The sequence below is a fragment of the Malus domestica genome, chromosome 04 (genome assembly GCF_042453785.1).
Source record: "Malus domestica chromosome 04, GDT2T_hap1".
Classification (NCBI taxonomy): domain Eukaryota; kingdom Viridiplantae; phylum Streptophyta; class Magnoliopsida; order Rosales; family Rosaceae; genus Malus; species Malus domestica.
In genome coordinates, this window is record NC_091664.1 from 10,397,598 (window position 1) to 10,415,773 (window position 18,176).

At 38.6% G+C, this 18,176-nt stretch overlaps 1 protein-coding gene across 1 annotated transcript; it reads right to left on the reverse strand.

The window, feature by feature from the left end:
• Positions 1–7,873: 7,873 nt before the first annotated feature.
• LOC103437195 (protein cornichon homolog 4) lies at positions 7,874–10,805 on the reverse strand. The gene is made up of 4 exons (XM_008375654.4): positions 10,384–10,805; positions 9,092–9,273; positions 8,369–8,491; positions 7,874–8,269 (listed from the first exon to the last, which is right to left on the reverse strand). Exons 1-4 carry the CDS (start codon positions 10,453–10,455, stop codon positions 8,236–8,238), a joined length of 411 nt encoding a protein of 136 aa, XP_008373876.1. The 5' UTR covers positions 10,456–10,805; the 3' UTR covers positions 7,874–8,235.
• Positions 10,806–18,176: the final 7,371 nt, after the last annotated feature.

Genomic DNA, 18,176 nt, shown 5'->3' on the forward strand with positions numbered 1-18,176 from the left:
CAAAGATATTCGCCAGAAGTCTAGTTTTCTAATGCTGGAATCTTGACTTAGATCATTGAATTCTGGTGAAGAGACGTCCATCAGAGTAAGGATGAAATTTTGTTTCAAGGACATTGCGGTACACAAGCCTCGATCTTCAACTTTTCTGTTTAATATTAATTTCATTTTACTTATACTCTGCTTAATTATCTATTTGTATTTATTATTAATTATTATCATATATAAATTTATCATTGATTGTTGATATTTATCCAACAACAACCTTGATGAGTCAATACCTTGAGCACATCGAGACGCAACGCACTCCTGACAAGGTGTCTCAAAGCAGGACGAGGGCAGATGATGACGTTTCTTCCAATGGCATCTCGACAAGTAGCCATTCAACCAGCCACAAACCTAGTGTTTTGGCAGTGTACACTCCCACATCGAACATTTATTTTTGCCTGTGAGCTCAGAGAAGCGTTCACTTCGGATTTGGCATGCTGGCAAATGTACATTCATGATTGGGCCAACACACTGAGACCACATACAAAGCATTTTAAAGGGATATAACCAGCATGAGCATGTCACTCTTTCACATACAAGATCAAGTGGACGGACCCATCTAGCAAGTTCAACATGCCTCATTTCACCTTCTTCAAGGGGGACAATGATTCGAAAAAACACCTTAAGCACTACTGCAGTGCCTTGATCCTCTACAATGACGTGCTCATGTGCAAGATTTTTGCTACTGTTGTGAAATCCCATCCCCATATTTCACTATTTAAAATTACGTATTTCGTATTCTTAGTTTTGATGAGTTTATAATTACGGCGTATAGATTTTTTGTCGATAAGTAAAAGGACGAAAACACCTTTAATGAACTAAAAGAACTTTTCGAGGACGTATTTAATTCCTATATGTTTTGTCACTTTTATTTACATATTTGGATAGAGCTTGACCTCATGAGTGCGTAGGCAAAAACCGTTCGTGAAACGAAGTTTTAATGAATGAGAAATTAGCGGTTAAATACAGGGGTAAAATAGTAATTAACCATTAATATGGAGCAGCAATCTGAGTGCCATGTGTATGGATGAGATGGGAAGAAGAGAAGAGAAAGGAGGGAAATGAGGGGAGAAACTAGCAAATCAAAAAGGAGAGAAATGAGGGAAATGAGGGGAGGGAGGAACCAGCTAACTCGGACCCCCTTCGACCAAAGTGATCCGACTCGGTCTTGCCAGAAATTATGATGCCTTTCACAGCGTTTCTCCAACGAATCACAAGGAACCATCAGTACCAAATAACTTGGCATCGTCCCAAATTTTATTCCCACATAAACTTGACGGCTTTTGGTTGCGATTTCACGATGTCTTCTCTGGCATTCACGACGGTGATTTTGTCATTTTGGCTTTTCCCAATGCTTGCTACCACCTCCACTCATCTCTCCTCGAATTTAGGAGCAAGATCCATCCACGGTTCAAGGCATCGGAGTCCAGGTAACGTCAATTTAACGATCACCCATTCTAGGGTTTTCCAGTGAACCGTGTCAGATTTCAGGTATTTCCCGAGCAAATTGGACTTCAGCTCAGGTATGAAAGTTCTTCCCCTTGTTGTGTTCTAAATTTTTTAAAATTTGGTAATTTTTAGAGTTAGTCCGAAAATTAGGTTTCCGTTCAACAAAAATCGCCGCACACGACAGCTCGTGGCCAATGGGCCAACTTTATATTTCTAGGCTAAATTCCATATTCTTAATTCAATTTTGACATTTGTTTGATGTGATTTCGTTGTTTGAGCCTAGTTTCGTAGATTTCCACCCCTTGACCTTTATAGTAAACAATGAACCGATCGTTAGATCGTCACCATATTTTAGTATAGATTTGTATGTATTATTTTAGGACCTTAAAAACTTACGAATTGGAAATCTGATGGGTGGATCTTCCTAATTGATTTACTAGGGTTGGTTTTGCTCTAGGTGTTCTTGATCGTTCTTAAATACTAGTATTACTTGAGACTAAGTAGGGCTTGGTGGGCCTATATTGGTCAGTGAGCTATCCTAAGTAATATATACATCGGTTTATGTGTATGGGACGCCTTGTTGCAATATATATGTGTATTTATCTTCTTGATAATATGAATGATATGTAAGAAAACTATTATGACAATGTGAGTCTAGAATCCCTTTAGAAGTATTCTGTAGAACTTATATGCTTGTGTGACATGTTAGTTAATGGCCATGAGAAGTTGATAGTGTAGATGTCTACGTGGTAACTTATAGGGGTTGAGTAAAGGTAGGTTGTATGTTAAACTTACTACACCATGTAGCAGTGGTACATGGATGGTTCTGCTTGGTATATCTGTGATGGGGGACCATATGTATTTCAGGGGTGATCATGCTTGGTATATCCATGATGGGTGATCACCGCCTGTATGATTAGACTATGCTTATGGCTTTGCTTGGTTTATCCACAATGGGGACCATACACATTTTATGAGTGATCATGCTTGGTATATCCGCGATGAGTGATCACTGCTTACGTTATTAGACTATGCCTATGGTTCTGCTTGCTTTATCTGCAATGGGGGACCATACGCATTCTAGGAGTGATCATGCTTGGTATATCCATGATGGATAATCACTACCTAGAGTTAGGATGTGGTCCTGCTTGGTATATTCACAATAGGGGACCATACGTATTTCAGGGGTGATCATGCTTGGTATATCTGTGATGGGTGATCACTGCCTGCACACTTAGATTCTGCCTATGGTTCTGCTTGGTATATCCACAATGGGGGACCATACGTATACTATGGGTGATGAGGATTAGTTATACTTGGAACGTTTCGGTAGGTGCCATATTTTATTCGGATTCCGTTGAGTGGTCCATAATCCTTGCTCTTGCTCATTTCCACAAAGTTAGTCTGGAACCCTAGATTTGAGTAAATGGGGATTAACCACAGTAGACATTGTGAATATAAATTAGATTTACCATGTTATTACTTATAATCCAAGTAGGGAATTATGTAGAGTTCTTTAATTAAATTCGTGAAATGATATGTTATTTATTGATTGATTAACGTAGTTAGATGTTAAGATCGTGCATTTTTTTATTCATGGAATTGATTAATTGATGTGATTGTGGAATGACATTGGATATGATTGTTATTATTATGATTAGATTAGTCGATCAATATGGCTTGAGAATAATATTGTGCTTCGTTGGTTCTTTGACATGCTACATGATGTGGACTGAGGTATCATGTTGAAAACATAATGATTTATATGATGGATGGAATGAAAATCTTGAATGTCATGTGAGTTTGTTATGTAGCTCTAAACCTAGTAATTTCATGCTTATCAAGTTCTAATAATTGAGGAGTGCTATGCCTTTCTGCTTGAACGTACTATGATAAACATTGGAGTATAGTGAATGATAAACTACGAATGGCTTGATCCCTTCTTAAGGTATATAGGCAATCTAACGCAAATGTTAGATGCAACCATGAAATAGAGGAAATGACTGCATGGTTAAATCATTGATTATTTTTGGTCTTGTCTCGGAGACGAGACATGATAAATAAACAGGGATGTGCTACATCACGTGTTGATGTTGGACGTATGTCGGGATCGGGGCGTGACAACAGTTCTACAAGACGAGGCGTAAGATTGGTACACCCTATAGCCACGGTCAATCCCGTTCAACGAACTTCCTTAGTTTTCACCGAGGAATATTTGTCCTATTGAATCAAGAAGAAGTATTACTACCTGTCTAACATCAAGATTGACTCGAAAAAGATGCTCCACAATAGCTAAAGCAACATTCTTGGAAGGATTTCTGGCCGAATGTCTTTTGTTTGGAGAACTGATCATGTGTGAGGATTTAACCCTGGCAAACTCGTATGCTTTGGCCCATAAACATGCACTTTGGATGATGTTAGGTGAGCCAATAATGCACCTAAGTTAACCTCGAAATGACTCAAATGTCATTTAGAAGAAGATGGACGAGAAGTAATCCAACAACAAAAACAAGCCAAGAAATAAGTGCAGGAACTAGGGGTGGGCACAGGCCAGGCCAGGCCCAAATTTGGAGGGACCGGACCGGACCCGCTTAAAAAGAAAACGGGACGGGCCGGGTCGGGTATTGCAAATCTAATAACAGGAATCGGAACTAACTCGGCCCGTTTGAAACGGGCCGGTTCGGGACGGGTCCATGGGTCCTCTTACTTTTTTTTTTTCGGTTTTGACTAACAGAAAGAAGGCAAAACTCAGAACTTTCTCGACCTCCCTCTCTCTGCTTCGCTGCACTGAGGCACACCACCACCACGACGAACTTGCAAACAAATGGGATCTGGGTCACATGCAAGTTGTGGGCCAAAATGGGATATGCTTTAAATCATACTATACCAAACATTTGAAATCTTAATTCATATTCTGGTTTGCCAATTTGAACAAGATCTAAAATTTCTATTCCAATGGTATTTTAAGTTTGGTTTTCCAATCTGAACAAGAGCCTTTAAGTGACCTGACTTCATCACTTAGCAGCATAAACAGATCAAAGCAAGTAAAGTCCATTAACAAAAGTAAATGATGAGGTTAAGTCAAACATGAGCAACATAAACAGATCTAAACAACAAAAGCAACAAAATTTCATCACAAACTAATCAATTTGAGTCGAATTGAAATTCAATTGAACAACAAAACTTCAAAAAATCCAACAAAACCCACCAAGATCCAACCTTTTTAACTCAAAAATCAAATCCCACATCCAAAACAACCCTAATTAAGATCCCAAATTTTCGAAACCCGAAAGTGATTCTTACAAAGCAATCGTCGTCAATGGTGTAGATGTACTTCTTCTTGGAGACCATGTAGCCGAAGCATCTGCAAGCAGAGTCCTTGAAGGAGATGCAGGACGCCTTGGGACCCATAATCCGGTTGATGTCGTTGCGGTTGTAGAGCTCGTAGTCAAAGACCTCTGGGACCTTGATCACCTTCGACGGGTCGCCGTCCTGGACGATGATAAGGTGGTAGTGCTGGAAGAAAGGCCTCAACATCTCGAGGAAATCGAGGTTTCAGATGGTGAGGATGACGATGAGACGGCGAGAGAGAATCGAGTTCGAGGACTCGAGTGATAGAATCGAGGTCGAGGACGAGGAGACCTAAAACTAACAGTTAAGATTGGATGGAGAGATGATCTCTTAAATCTCGTCCGTCCATTGCAATTACAAACGGGCCGGTCCGGGTAGCTGTTTTTCTATACTTTTGGAACGGCCCGAACTTAAAATTTCAAAGCCCCGCCCCGCCCCGCCCCGTTTCTCTTTTTATAAATTAGGAACCGGCCCGTACCGCCTCGAACCTTAATTACCCGCCCCGACCTGCGGTTCCTATACCCGTTTACCCACCCCTAGCAGGAACCATTCCCTGAAGAAAGAAGGCTTAACGCCCAACACGTTGACCAAGTTCTCAGTCCCAATCTACCAAATCTTCTACAACTTCAAAGATGTACCATGGTTCAAATGGCCGCAACCCTCAAAGGTAGCGTGGGCGCTAGGCGGCTGGCCATCGCCATAATTAAACCCTAGGTATTTGAAAATTAAGAAGGGGCACTTAGACCTGTTTAGGAGACCTGCCTTGGTCACGACTCTCATTTAGACAGAAAATAGATACATTTTATTTTGCATTTTATTTTTTCAATAAATTGTAAGAGACTTGTTGAATACTTAGATTAACACTTATATGCTTGTTCCCTATATTTTCAATGATATTTTCAATGATATTTTCAATATATTCTAATATTTTATAATTTATATGTCATTCTATTTTATAATTTATATATCCTAATACAATTATATATATATATTTAAGTTTAAGTGGACACTTATTTATATATTATATAATAAATTTAATTAAAATTAAAAAAAAAACCGCTAGACCCCCACCTAGACATCTAGGTGTTAAGCTCATGTCTGCCGCCTAATTAGTGCCTATCCCTTTTATAACATTGATGATGATACATAATAAACGCTTTGAATTATAAAATTTGTATAGTAAAATAATATCACATTGTCATGTAAGAATGACCCAATATAAATTATTATAAGATTAGAACGACATTGATGAGCCCATCCCATACATCCCATACATGTCCTTTTCCTAGCAGAAAAAGTTCTTGAACCGAAGTGCACATAAAAATATAATATTGAACGTGACGTCTAAAATCAATTACTTGGGCAATTGACTTTCCCTCTCTCTTCCTTTTACAAATTCTGCTTGTAATTAAATTAAACTAAAATTAAACATCATTTGAATAAAGAAATCAATTACTCTCCAAATTCAACAGTTTCCCACTATTTAAAATCAAGGTTCAGTATTCCACTAGTGTCCTCTCCTTTCACCGATAATATGAAAATTGAAAAAGGAACAAAAAGAACTCATTAAAATCGCAAAAAAAAAAAAGGTGTTTATTTTTAGCAATGACACTTAATTTTGTGTCCTGGTTTACATTATTCTGTCAAGTCAATTCCTTCAACAAAACCATTAAATTGTTGAAGTGTCATGAACATTATGGTAAATTTCTTCCTTAAAAATCAAAATACAATGAAAAATAACCATAAAAAATGAAAAACAATTCAACCCCCACATCTTTCCTCCCTCCAGAGTCCAGACCATCTCCTCTCTCTCTCTCTCTCCTTCAATCACTGTTTCATCTTCTTGAACCTCATATGGTACTCTTTGGGTTAGCTAGGAAAAAATATGTGGTAAAGATAGGAGCAAATTTTCTAGACAAGTCAAATGCTTAATTTAATTTTTCTTCAAATGACATGAGCAACTTTCTTGAAATTTTCATCGGTTCTCTTTCTCCTTCACCAATGTCAAATGCTTAATTTAATTTTTCTTCAAAAACTGCTTAATTTGTGTAGCAACCATAAGGAAACGCTTGTTTTCTTTCTTGAAAAGATTTCCATCAGATGATTAAAGGAGATAAAGAATCTTGTATAAGCTTGGCATTCACTGCAAACCACCAAAAAAATGGCCATCGAAACACACTTCACTATATTTAATATAGGATAAAGTTCCGATTTAGTCCCTAAACTATTACCTCAGAAAAAATTAAGTTTCTGAATTATTTTTTTGGTAGAATTAAGTCCTAAATTCATTAAAAATTGCTAATTTCATCCTTACTATTATATTCAAAACTATTTTATCCAATCTTTCGTCAACTTAAGTCACTTGACATACTTTAGAGTGTAATACCGTTATTTTCTCGCCTATAAACCCTAACATTTATATAGGTTGCAAATCTAATGTCTAATTTATCCTCCAAAGTTAATTCCATACACTTTCTTTATGTGAATTACCAATCTATCATTCAATGTGTATCACATGCAAGTAATGTGACTTAAATTCACAGAAAATTGAATATAATATTAGGGATGTAATTGACATATTTTTATAATTCAACGACTATTTTTTCTGATAAAAATAATAATTTAAGACCTAATTTTCACTGGGACGACATAATTTCCATTCCATGTCTTCTGACTCCAAGGTAATATAATTTCTCTTACGGGAAGCTGCGCTGCAGCACGTATCAGATAAGAGCTTCGTCTGACAAAGAGCTGGAGGAAAGTTTTTGATAGACCTCTGATGATAAACAACATGATTTAAAAAGGGGGGCTCCAAATTGGAACGCCGGAGAAGAAATAAGGAGAGGGATTTCAGCATCACGGTAAATCATCGTTGAAAAACCTAATTCCTTTTATTATTCCACATGGCATCAACTAATTGGCCTTGTGAGCCTCACATGGTTGCCACATTAGCGCACTAGCGGATTTATTAACGGAGTTGGACGGCAAGGACAACATCGATAACTTGATCAAGAGATGAATGACGAAATTGATGAATTTGGAACATAACATAAAAGACCAAACTGATGAGTTGAAAACACACAATTCGAGACAGCAACCCATGAATACAGATTGCTTGAACCTGCCAATCTACGAAAACACAACCTAAATACCTCAAACTACAGTTGTAACAGAAGCGTTGTGAGAAGTGACACAACTATACCAAATTAATTTACCATCCCACAATCATACAACCTCGATCATTGTCCCCCAAACTACACCATTTGTAATTTAGTGGCAATAAATCACGAAAAAGGAGCAGTAAATAGTAGGAACTGCGAAGACAGGGTAGTAGTTTCGACACTAAATCTTTCCCGTAAGCACTCAGTTAAGGCCGCCATTGTCCCCCACTTACTCATGGTCTTCCAATGCAGTTAGAATCATCCTACAACAAATATACGAGCAAGAGAATGTAACTAAGCAGTAATGAACATAAAGAAAGGAATAATTTAAGGAAGAAGTGCAACCGTCTGAGCAACCGTACCAGAATATTGAGAGAAACAGGAGGAAAACAAGATAGAAGAGTTTGAAAAGCCGTATCTTCTTTTCTTTGTGAAGCATATTGAATATCTCGGTAACATCTACCAGATGATTCTTTCTCATATACCTAATCAAAAGAGAGGATGATTAGAACATAAAACAAAACAGACAGCACATTCAGTAGCTCAAAACCAAGTCACGATCACTGCACTAAAAGCATAAACGTGTCCATAAATCACGGGTATAGCATTATATGATCCATGAAGCTGGGGTTTGAGTCTCATCATCGAGCAACATACCATTTCCATGTAATAAAAACTCAGCAATGGTGTCTGAAGCCCTGGAGAAGCGTTCTACTATTTTTCTGGATAGAATATTACACACCATTTATATGAAATTTTGCGCTTTCCACCCCACTGTCACATATTTATATATAAGGGTGTGCTTATGTCTACAATTCTGAACAAAACTATATATAAAGAATTTAAACATATAGCTCTCGATCCTCAACACCCCCAGTCAACTCTAGCTTCTGACAGTTTCTCTTGTCGATCATCTCAACGATTATTTCCCTTTTTGTTTGATTTTCCATCGACTCGTATTTTTGTATATTTATCGGTTTTGGTAATCCTAGCTTGAACGTTTTTCCTTACTGTTGCTTAGATTCTAACTTTGCAATAATCACAATGCATAGCATCAGAAATATATAGAATGCACGAGAACTTACAGTTTCACATTATAATAGAGGTACGGACCACAAAACAGTGACATGCACCAATGCCCTGTTATAAGAAAAAGAGCGCACAAAACTCCTTCTGTGATATACTCTGGCAAAATCACTCTGTTTATCCGAGTTGAAGAGTCATAAGGGTTGATATAATCAAACTCAAGATCCGCCAGACACATCAGCTGCACCAATTTTGTAAGTGTTAAATTTCATGTTTCATATTGCTAAGCTATACAAGAGTAGCAATATTATTATACCACATAGATGCTATAGTGTGTATAAAAATTAACCATATATCCAGGATACCACTTCACACCAGATAAAATATAGTTATATCTATGTCCCAACATAATCTTAGCACCAGCCATTTCGATTCAAACTGCTGCCCTTACAGCCATTAGCATTACCATCGCCAGATTAATTGGCGATGAAGCTTCACAACAAGCTACCCTAAAAATAACGCAATGGGGGTTACCGATCCAAATCCAGTAACTTGTAAAACCAAAGGCAAAAAACGGCAGCAATAGAAAATCCCTAACTAGTAACTACCAACGTAAAATGTAAAAACCACGAAACTTTATGTTCCATGCATTACATAAGGAGTATGGAATTCAGCCAAAGATGTCTTCGACCAAAATTAGAAACTTTGCTGAAAGTTTTTCAGTTTGATAAATTTTCTATTGTCTGGCAGACAGCAGGAAATTCTTCCAACGAAACTCCTCCTTGTTGATACTGTGCTTAAACCGTGGTTAAACCATTCCAACCTTTGTCCTAAGTAAACATCCATGAATCTTGGAAAACTTAATCCCAACACCGCAAGAAACATAAAGAAACTAAGGGGCAGACGAACCCCATTCCAAAAGAATAATAACGTAAACGAACTAAAAAGAAAAAGGACCCTAAGCATCCTACATAAGCAAAAAAAAAATGCATTTGAATGATAACTAGTTAAGAACGCTACGAATTAAGCCATAACAATCCACGATTAAGCTCGAATTAAGCAGAAACCGACGTGCTACATCTCAAAAACACACACAACACATAATTTAGCCAAAAGGGAAAATGTATTTCAATCATATCTAGCAAGTACCTAATCTCTTCATTCTCGTATAGCCAAAATATAAAAAATTGACAGAAACACACACACATTCAGATAAATACGGAGACCCTTTAAACTAAAAGTGACATTTGGGTGATCAAGGCATAAAATTTCTTCCTTTTCAGGGATAAATGTGAAATTAAAATAAATAAATTGAAATTGAAATTGAAGGGAGGTTTGGGGAGGGATTGACCTGGAAAACAACAAGGGCGAGCAGGGCAATGAGGAAGAAGAAGGAGATGAGCCAAACGTAGAGATCTCCCATGCTCTCAGTCTCCTCTTCCTCTCTCAAAACTGACTCTGCAACTTCTGTGTGTGTGTGTGTGGGTGTTCGAAACTATGTGCGCACGATAGCAGCCCCACAGTCTGAGATGAACTAACAGAGGCAAATGGTGCGCAGTTCGCGCGGCTGGGTGGTTCTGTGGCTTTTGCTGCGGGTACACGGAAAGGATCGGAGCGGAATCCTATTTTTTTTTTCGGTGTTTTGGACGGTCGGAGGAGGAGACTGAGGATTCGGTACAGCCAACGCGGTGCGCCGAGGACGAATTAGAATTTTATTAATTCTTCCTTTTCAATAAAAACAAAAATAAGAGCGACAGTCACCATTTGTCACACGTTTTTTTACAAATAAAAAAGAATTAAATAAATGAACATGATGTTGCAGTCATATGTAAATCCTAATGTATCTAGAGATAGATTTGAATATTTCTTTTAGTAATTAAAATCTTATTAGAGTTGTAATTCTAAAAGTGTAAGGATTTAACTTATCATGCCATTATAAATAAAGGCACAATGGGATGATAACACACCTTACAATTAAATCTCTCTCTTATTGTCATCGGCCTCCTATCTCTATTCCCTTAAAATAGTTCAATCAAACAGGCCTACAAAACGTTATCAACCCGCTCTTGTCAGAAACTAAGGGACTGAAAGATCGTAGGAGGAGGCTCTCTTGTACAAAATTTAAAGGCTTTTATTTGTTTTCTGTCAATCAGGTATGCTTAAAATAAAGGAAGATATTTGGAACGTCCACGAACCATGAAAACTTTCCCCATGATGCATGAACCCCCTATGTTTATATTTTCCTTCCGATATATATATATATATATATTGTATATGTTTCATATATTTGTCAATATATATATGTTTCATGCATTATGCAATTATATTGCTATATGGAATTTGTGAGTCAAAGCATATAAATAAATTAGAAGCAATTTAAAGTATTTTAGACCCTAGAAAAGTTGAAAAAAATATATATATAATTTTAGGAATTGTGCGGCACAGCCGCTAAACCACCTTGGCATTTCTGTCGAACCACCGCCTCTGGCCTGAAGCCCAACCGCGTGGACCATATCATGGAACGGTGTCGTTTTGACACCTTCCACACGGCAACAGCCCTTTGGGCTTTGCTGCGCCGACCCAGCCCAAACCAAGAAGCCTGCAGCCTTCTTGGCCTTTGTCCCGCGCGTCCCTAGCCTAACTCTAGCAGCCTTTGCTGCTGGGCTTTTTCTTGTCCCATGATTCGGCCTGCCCGCAATAGTCCATAACTAGCTAGGCTTCATCCCAGCCCTCGGCCCACTTGCCCATAGCCTTTGCTGTTGGGCTTGACCAGCCCCGACCCAAAAATCCTAAACCCAGCTTCGGCTGGTTTTCCCTGCACCAACCCGCAAGTCAGCCTTGGGCTGGCTTGACCCGTGCATGGTTTTTAGGCCCAAAACCAGCAACCTTCTGTTGTTGGGCTCCCCAGACCACACGACCTAGAGGCCTACAGCCCTCTAGTGACCCAATCAGCATGCAGCCGAATTGCAGGGCCCACTCCCATGTTATTTTTTTGACGCAATGTCAATTTTTGGCATCCCCGCGTTATAAATCATGCCCAAAATATTTTTTTTGGGGGGTACTTTGGTTTACGCTAATTAATTCTAATTTAATTGATCACTTGGTTTATCACCAACCGAAGCTAATACGACCCGTTTGTCATTATTTTGCTTCTACGATTGATCCTGTTTGGTCCCGATATATTAAATTAATCAAAAGTGACCTGAAGTCCATTAATCTGATAATTAATCCAAAATTATTGACCTGAAGATCACTTTTAGACATTAACGATTCAATAATTTATTTTTATACTTTAAACCATTGACATCATTTCGTAATCCAGAAGCTCTCACACTTGAGTTCCTGAAGCAACTCAAATCCATTACACTTAAATCAACATATTGCATTATGTGTTCTTATAGGAACCTCTCTTTTATGAACTAATCATTCCTAAAACTAAATTGAACCTATAGTTTCATATTTAGTACCTTTGAAACCCGAAGTTTTCATTCAAAATTTACCACATGAAACTTGTAGCTTTCATGTTTAAATTAAACCAATAAATGTCTATAGAACCCGTATGTTCTACGATGTATGTCTATGGATTACCATATGACTAACCACGTTTTGTTGTACACTCGGTTTTAGGGACATGTCGAACTTGAAAATGATTGATTTCACTGCTCTGGAAGTATCTGGAAGAAACTACCTGAAGTAGGTTCAAGACGTGAAGCTCAATCTTACTGTAAAGGGTATTAAAGCCACCATTAAGGCACCTACGGACGACAAACCCGTCGATGAAGCTCAGAAAGCTATTGCAATGATTTTCATTCGAAGACACATCCATGATGCTCTACAGACCAAGTACCTCACTGAGGAGGGCCCACACACCATTTGGCTTACTCTGGCCAACTGTTTCGATCACCAGAAAGACATTTACTTGCTTGAAGCAAGGCATGACTGGCAGCATCTACACTTCTAAGACTTTAAATCCGTCAATGAACACAACTTTGAAGTTTGTAGAATCCAATCACTGCTTAAGTTCTGTAAAGTGGACTTAACCGAATCAGATCTCATGGAGAAGGCCTGTTCGACCTTCCATGCCATCAATATTGTCTTGCAGTAACAATATAGGGCGTAGAAGTTCACCAAATTTTCGGATTTGATGTCTATTTTACTTCTCGCTAAACAGTAGCTTTTGATGAAAATCATCAAGCTCGACTCACTGGCTCGAACGTCGCGCCTGAAGCATATGCGACTAATTCTAGCAGCCACAAATGACGTAAAAATCGTTGTGGCCGTGGAAATGGGCGGCAAGCTCCACTACGGGCCCAAGGTCAATAGAGTTAAGGCCTACCCAAGGGAGGAAATTTGACCCAAAAGTGTCAACCCTTGCCCCTAAGGCCAAGTATCATTTCCGTCGTGAGTTTAACTTTGCGCATGTGGAACATCCCAAAGATGCTACTACATCCATGGCGATATTAGATTTTCAGGAGGCATCAACTCTTAAGGACGACTAAGTTTGTATTCTTCTAGACATGTTTTTAGGGTGTTTTACTCCTAGGGGCCCAACCCACTAGGAGTGGCCGAACCCCCCCCTAATTTTTAGGTTTATGGTTTAATTTTTGGACAATTTTTCTTAAGTATTTGGAATAATTTGTTTGGTTTTGATTTGTTTTGAATTATGAATATTATTTCTCGAATTGATTAATTGAATGAATGGAATTATATGTATGCATGTGACCAATTCAATCAATTTATTTCTAGGTATGTCTAGTGAGGAAGTTAGTTGTCCGGCTGATAGTGCTACCAAGCACACCATATTGCGTGAGCTACACTATTTTACTAACTTTGTACCTAAGAACACACATCTGACAACTCTCTCAGACTCATCTAACCTGATTGAAAGATACGAAAATTCCCGTATAATGTTGTCTAATGGTATTGTCTTAACCATTAAAGATGCCTTTTATTCTCCACGTTCCGTAAGAACGTTGCTGAGTTTTAGAGATATTCGAGATAATCAATATCATATTGAAACCACTGAAGATAATGGATATGAATTTCTTTGTATCACTTCTTACGAGTATGGTCAGAAGCGTATTCATGAAAAGTTAGAATGTCTTATGAGTAGGTTGTACATAACAACCATTTCCGACATAGAAGCCCACCATATGGCCGGCCCTGTGCTTGAGTTCTAGAGCATTTTGCTACTTTAGCATGACCGTATGGGACATCCCGAACGTGATATGATGCGCCGTATCCTCAAATCATCACATGGGCATCATTTACCTCCTTACATTGGATTCCTGCCATGCAAAGCGTGTTCTTTGGGGAAGTTGAATACTCAACCTTCAATTACAAAGATTATTCACAACCCTCCTAAGTTTTTTCAAAGGATTCAAGGGGATATTTGTGGACTTATCCAACTAGCCATTTCGCTACTTTATGGTGCTGGTTGATGCATCGACACGATGGTCACACGTTTCTATTGTCCACACACAATGCTTCATTTGTGAAACTCCTAGCACAAATTATTAAGCTAAGGCTTTACCACCCTGATTATCCGATCAAGTCGATTCGACTGGATAATGCTGGAGAATTTACGTCACAGACTTTTGACGATTATTGCAGGTCAGTTGGGATTGATATGGAACATCTTGTACCCCATGTTCACACCCAAAATGGCTTGTCATAAGCTTTCATAAAGTGCTTTCAATTGATAGCTCGGACTTTTGGTTATGTGAACCAAACTGCCGGTATCTGCCTGAGGCTATGCAATATTGCACACAACTATGTTGGTTCGCACGAGGCCCACCGCTACCCAACTCCATTCACTGTTACAATTGGTTACTGGATACGAGCCTGGCGTCTCACATTTACGTGTGTTTGGGTGCGCAGTCTATGTGCCAATAGCTTCGTGACTACGTACCAAAATGGGTCCTCAAAGAAAAATAGGAATCTATGTCGGTTATGATACGCCATCAATATTTTGCTATTTAGAGCCCTTGACAAGAGATCTCTTTCCCGTACGTTTTGCGGTTGTCACTTTGATAAGGTAGTATTCCTGTCGTTAAGGGGAGATAAGCATGCTAACGTTTCTGGAGAACTTTGCAAATTATCGTGGTATGTTCCCACTATGACTCATTTAGATCCCCGCATTGTCCAATTTGAAACTAAAGTGCGATGAATTATAGATCTTCAGAGCATTGCTCAAAGAATGTATGATGCTTTTACTGATCTAGCTAAGGTGACAAAATCACATATACCCGCTGCAAACGTACCTGTAAGGTACCACGCGTACATTGTAATTCCACTTGGGAAGGCTGAACTATCCCCGAAGGTGGGGAGGCCGCACCATCCACACGACTCGGTGCATTGGCGGCTAACTAATCATCTGCTCCGACCCTGAAGTGTGGCAGACCCCTTGGTTTAAAAGATTCACAACTCCAAAAGAGGAAAACGACACCAACTAGTGACCCTAGTTTGAATCTGACCATCGCTCACTCATCTATTCCAACGCATGAGGTTATTTTAGATTACGGTGATGTCTTAGACAAAACAACCCGCCCTTCCAAGAATCGCGAGATTTCGATCCACTATGCAGTAGTGGATGAGGTTTGGAATCGGAATGAGATGAATGTCAATGATGCATATGCGTACATAGTAGCTACTGACATCATGCTTAGTGATGACATTGAACCACGTTCTGTTAATGAATACTGACGTATAATGGATTGGTTAAATTGGAAAGAAGCAATTTAGGTTGAACTCGATTCGTTTGCGAAACGTAAGGTGTTTAGACCTATAGCTCCTACTCCACCACATGTGAAGCATGTGGGCTACAAGTGGGTTTTCGTGAGGAAGTGTAATGAGAAGAATGAAATAGTGTGATACAAAGGCTTCTCTCAGCGCATTGGGATTGATTACGCGGAGACGTATTCCCTCGTAATGGACGTTATAATGTTATGATACCTAATTAGTTTGGTAGTTTCCGAAAAACTGAATATGCATCTTATGGACGTGGTAACCGTGTATCTTTGTGGGGATCTAGATATGAAAATCTACATAAAAGTTCCAGAAACACTTCCATTGACTGGTTCAAATAGTTCTAGACCACGGAACGCTTGTTTTATTAGATTGAGGAGATCACTATATGGATTGAAACAATTTGGGCAGATATGGTATAACCGTCTGAGTGAATATTTGACAAGTTAGGGTTATGTGAACAGTGAATTATGCTCATGCGTGTTCATAAAGAAGTCACATTCTGGATTTACAATCGTTGCAGTTTATGTCGATGACATGAACCTCATCAGAACTCCCGCAGAGCTTGAGGAAATTACCGTTCACTTGAAATCGGAATTTGAGATGAAAGATCTTGGGAAAGCTCGATATTGTCTCGACCTGGAGATCGAGCATTGCTCGAATGGAATCTTAGTACATCAATTGAACTACACCTAAAAGGTGTTGCGATGTTTTAATGAGGATAAAGCGAAGCATTCGAGTACTCTTATGGTCGTTTGGACTCTAGATGCTAAACAAGATCCCTTCTATCCCAAGGAGGATGAGGAAGAGATTTTAGAGCCCGAAGTTCCATACCTAAGTGCAATTAGGGCTTTATTGTACTTGGCTTAATGCATGAGACTCGACATCTCATTCGCTGTTAATCTTTTGGCTAGATACAGCAATGCTCCCACACGTAGACACTGGATGGTGTTAAATACAATTTTCGCTACCTCAAGGGTACAATGGATTTAGGCTTGTTCTACACCCACGAATCCTCGAGAGGAGTCGCCGTCCTCTCTATTCTCGGGTTGATTCTTGCTTTGTTGGTTACGCAAATGTTGGATATTTGTCTGACCTAGATGGGGCACGTTCTTAAACGGGCTATGTCTTTACCGTTGGAGACACCGCTATATCTTGAAGGTCTACCAAGCAAACGCTAGTTACGACTTCTTCGAACCATGCTGAAATCTTTGTCCTGTATGAAGCATCGCGTAAGTGCTTTTGGTTAAGAGCAGTCATGGAACATATTCGAAGCACTAGTGGTTTTACTTCTATCGTTGACCTTCCTACAACGATCTTTGAAGACAATGCAGCATGTATCGAGCAGTTAAAGAAGGGATACATCAAGGGAAACAACACCAAGCATATAACGCCGAAGTTCTTTTCTTTTCACCAACAACAATAGTATCAGAACATTGAAGTCAAGCAAATTCGTTCCCAGCATAACCTGGCCCATCTCTTTACTAAGTCATTGCCCAAGTCTACTTTTCAGAAACTCGTCCAAGGAATCTGTATACTTAATTATCTGAATTGAATTGCTTATAGTTCTCTTATTTGGAAGTTATGTCTAACTCAGGGGGAGTATCTAGAAGCATACTCACTTGATCTTAATGTACTCTTTTTCCTACGATTATGAGCATTTTTCCCACTGGGTTTTTGCTACCTAATGAGGTTTTGATAAGGCACCATCTTGGGATGATCATACCCCATTGAGTTCATTACTTCATACCCCGTTGAGTTCATTACTTTCTACCTATTTGACATTTGTTTTAGACATTATGTACTTCTTACTTTTCTCCTTAGTTTATGGGTTTTCACCTACCTTGGGTTTTACCATAACGAGGTTTTGTGAGTTTTACTACCAATGCATATTTTCTTTAAATTTGAGACTCGTATTTGCCTGTTGTGTCGTTGACTTCATCAACTGTTCTACCTTATATGCTGAAGATCTGATGCTATGATTTGTTGAGTATTTACACACTCAAGGGGGGTGTTGCAGTCATATTTAGAATAGGAATGTGATTGTGTAAATACTAGTGTATCTAGGGATATCTTTCAATAATCCCTTTAGTGGTTAATATCCTATTAGAGTTGTAATCCTAAAAGGGTAAGGATTTAACATATCCTACTACTATAAATAAATGTTTAATGGGATGATATCATACAATATAGACTTCATAATTAAATCTCTCTCTACTCTCTCTTATTGCCGCTGGCTTTCCCTTTCTATTCCCTTAGAATTGTTCAGTCAAATATGCTTACAACATATGAGATTTGTAATAACAAGGAGTTTTTTTTTTTTTTTTTTTTTTTTTTTTTTTCTGTGAACAATTGATATGATTTAAACTAAGACCATCTCCAACCTTTGAGCTAAAA

What these genes read in the sequence shown, in the direction of transcription:
- LOC103437195 (XM_008375654.4), bottom strand. Translation starts at nt 10,455, where the DNA reads ATGGGAGATCTCTACGTTTGGCTCATCTCCTTCTTCTTCCTCATTGCC. An exon ending in TCGCCCTTGTTGTTTTCCAG is followed by an intron (nt 9,274 to 10,383) that starts GTCAATCCCTCC and finishes AAATTGGTGCAG; the next exon opens with CTGATGTGTCTGGCGGATCT. An exon ending in CTCTATTATAATGTGAAACT is followed by an intron (nt 8,492 to 9,091) that starts GTAAGTTCTCGT and finishes TCTTTTGATTAG; the next exon opens with GTATATGAGAAAGAATCATC.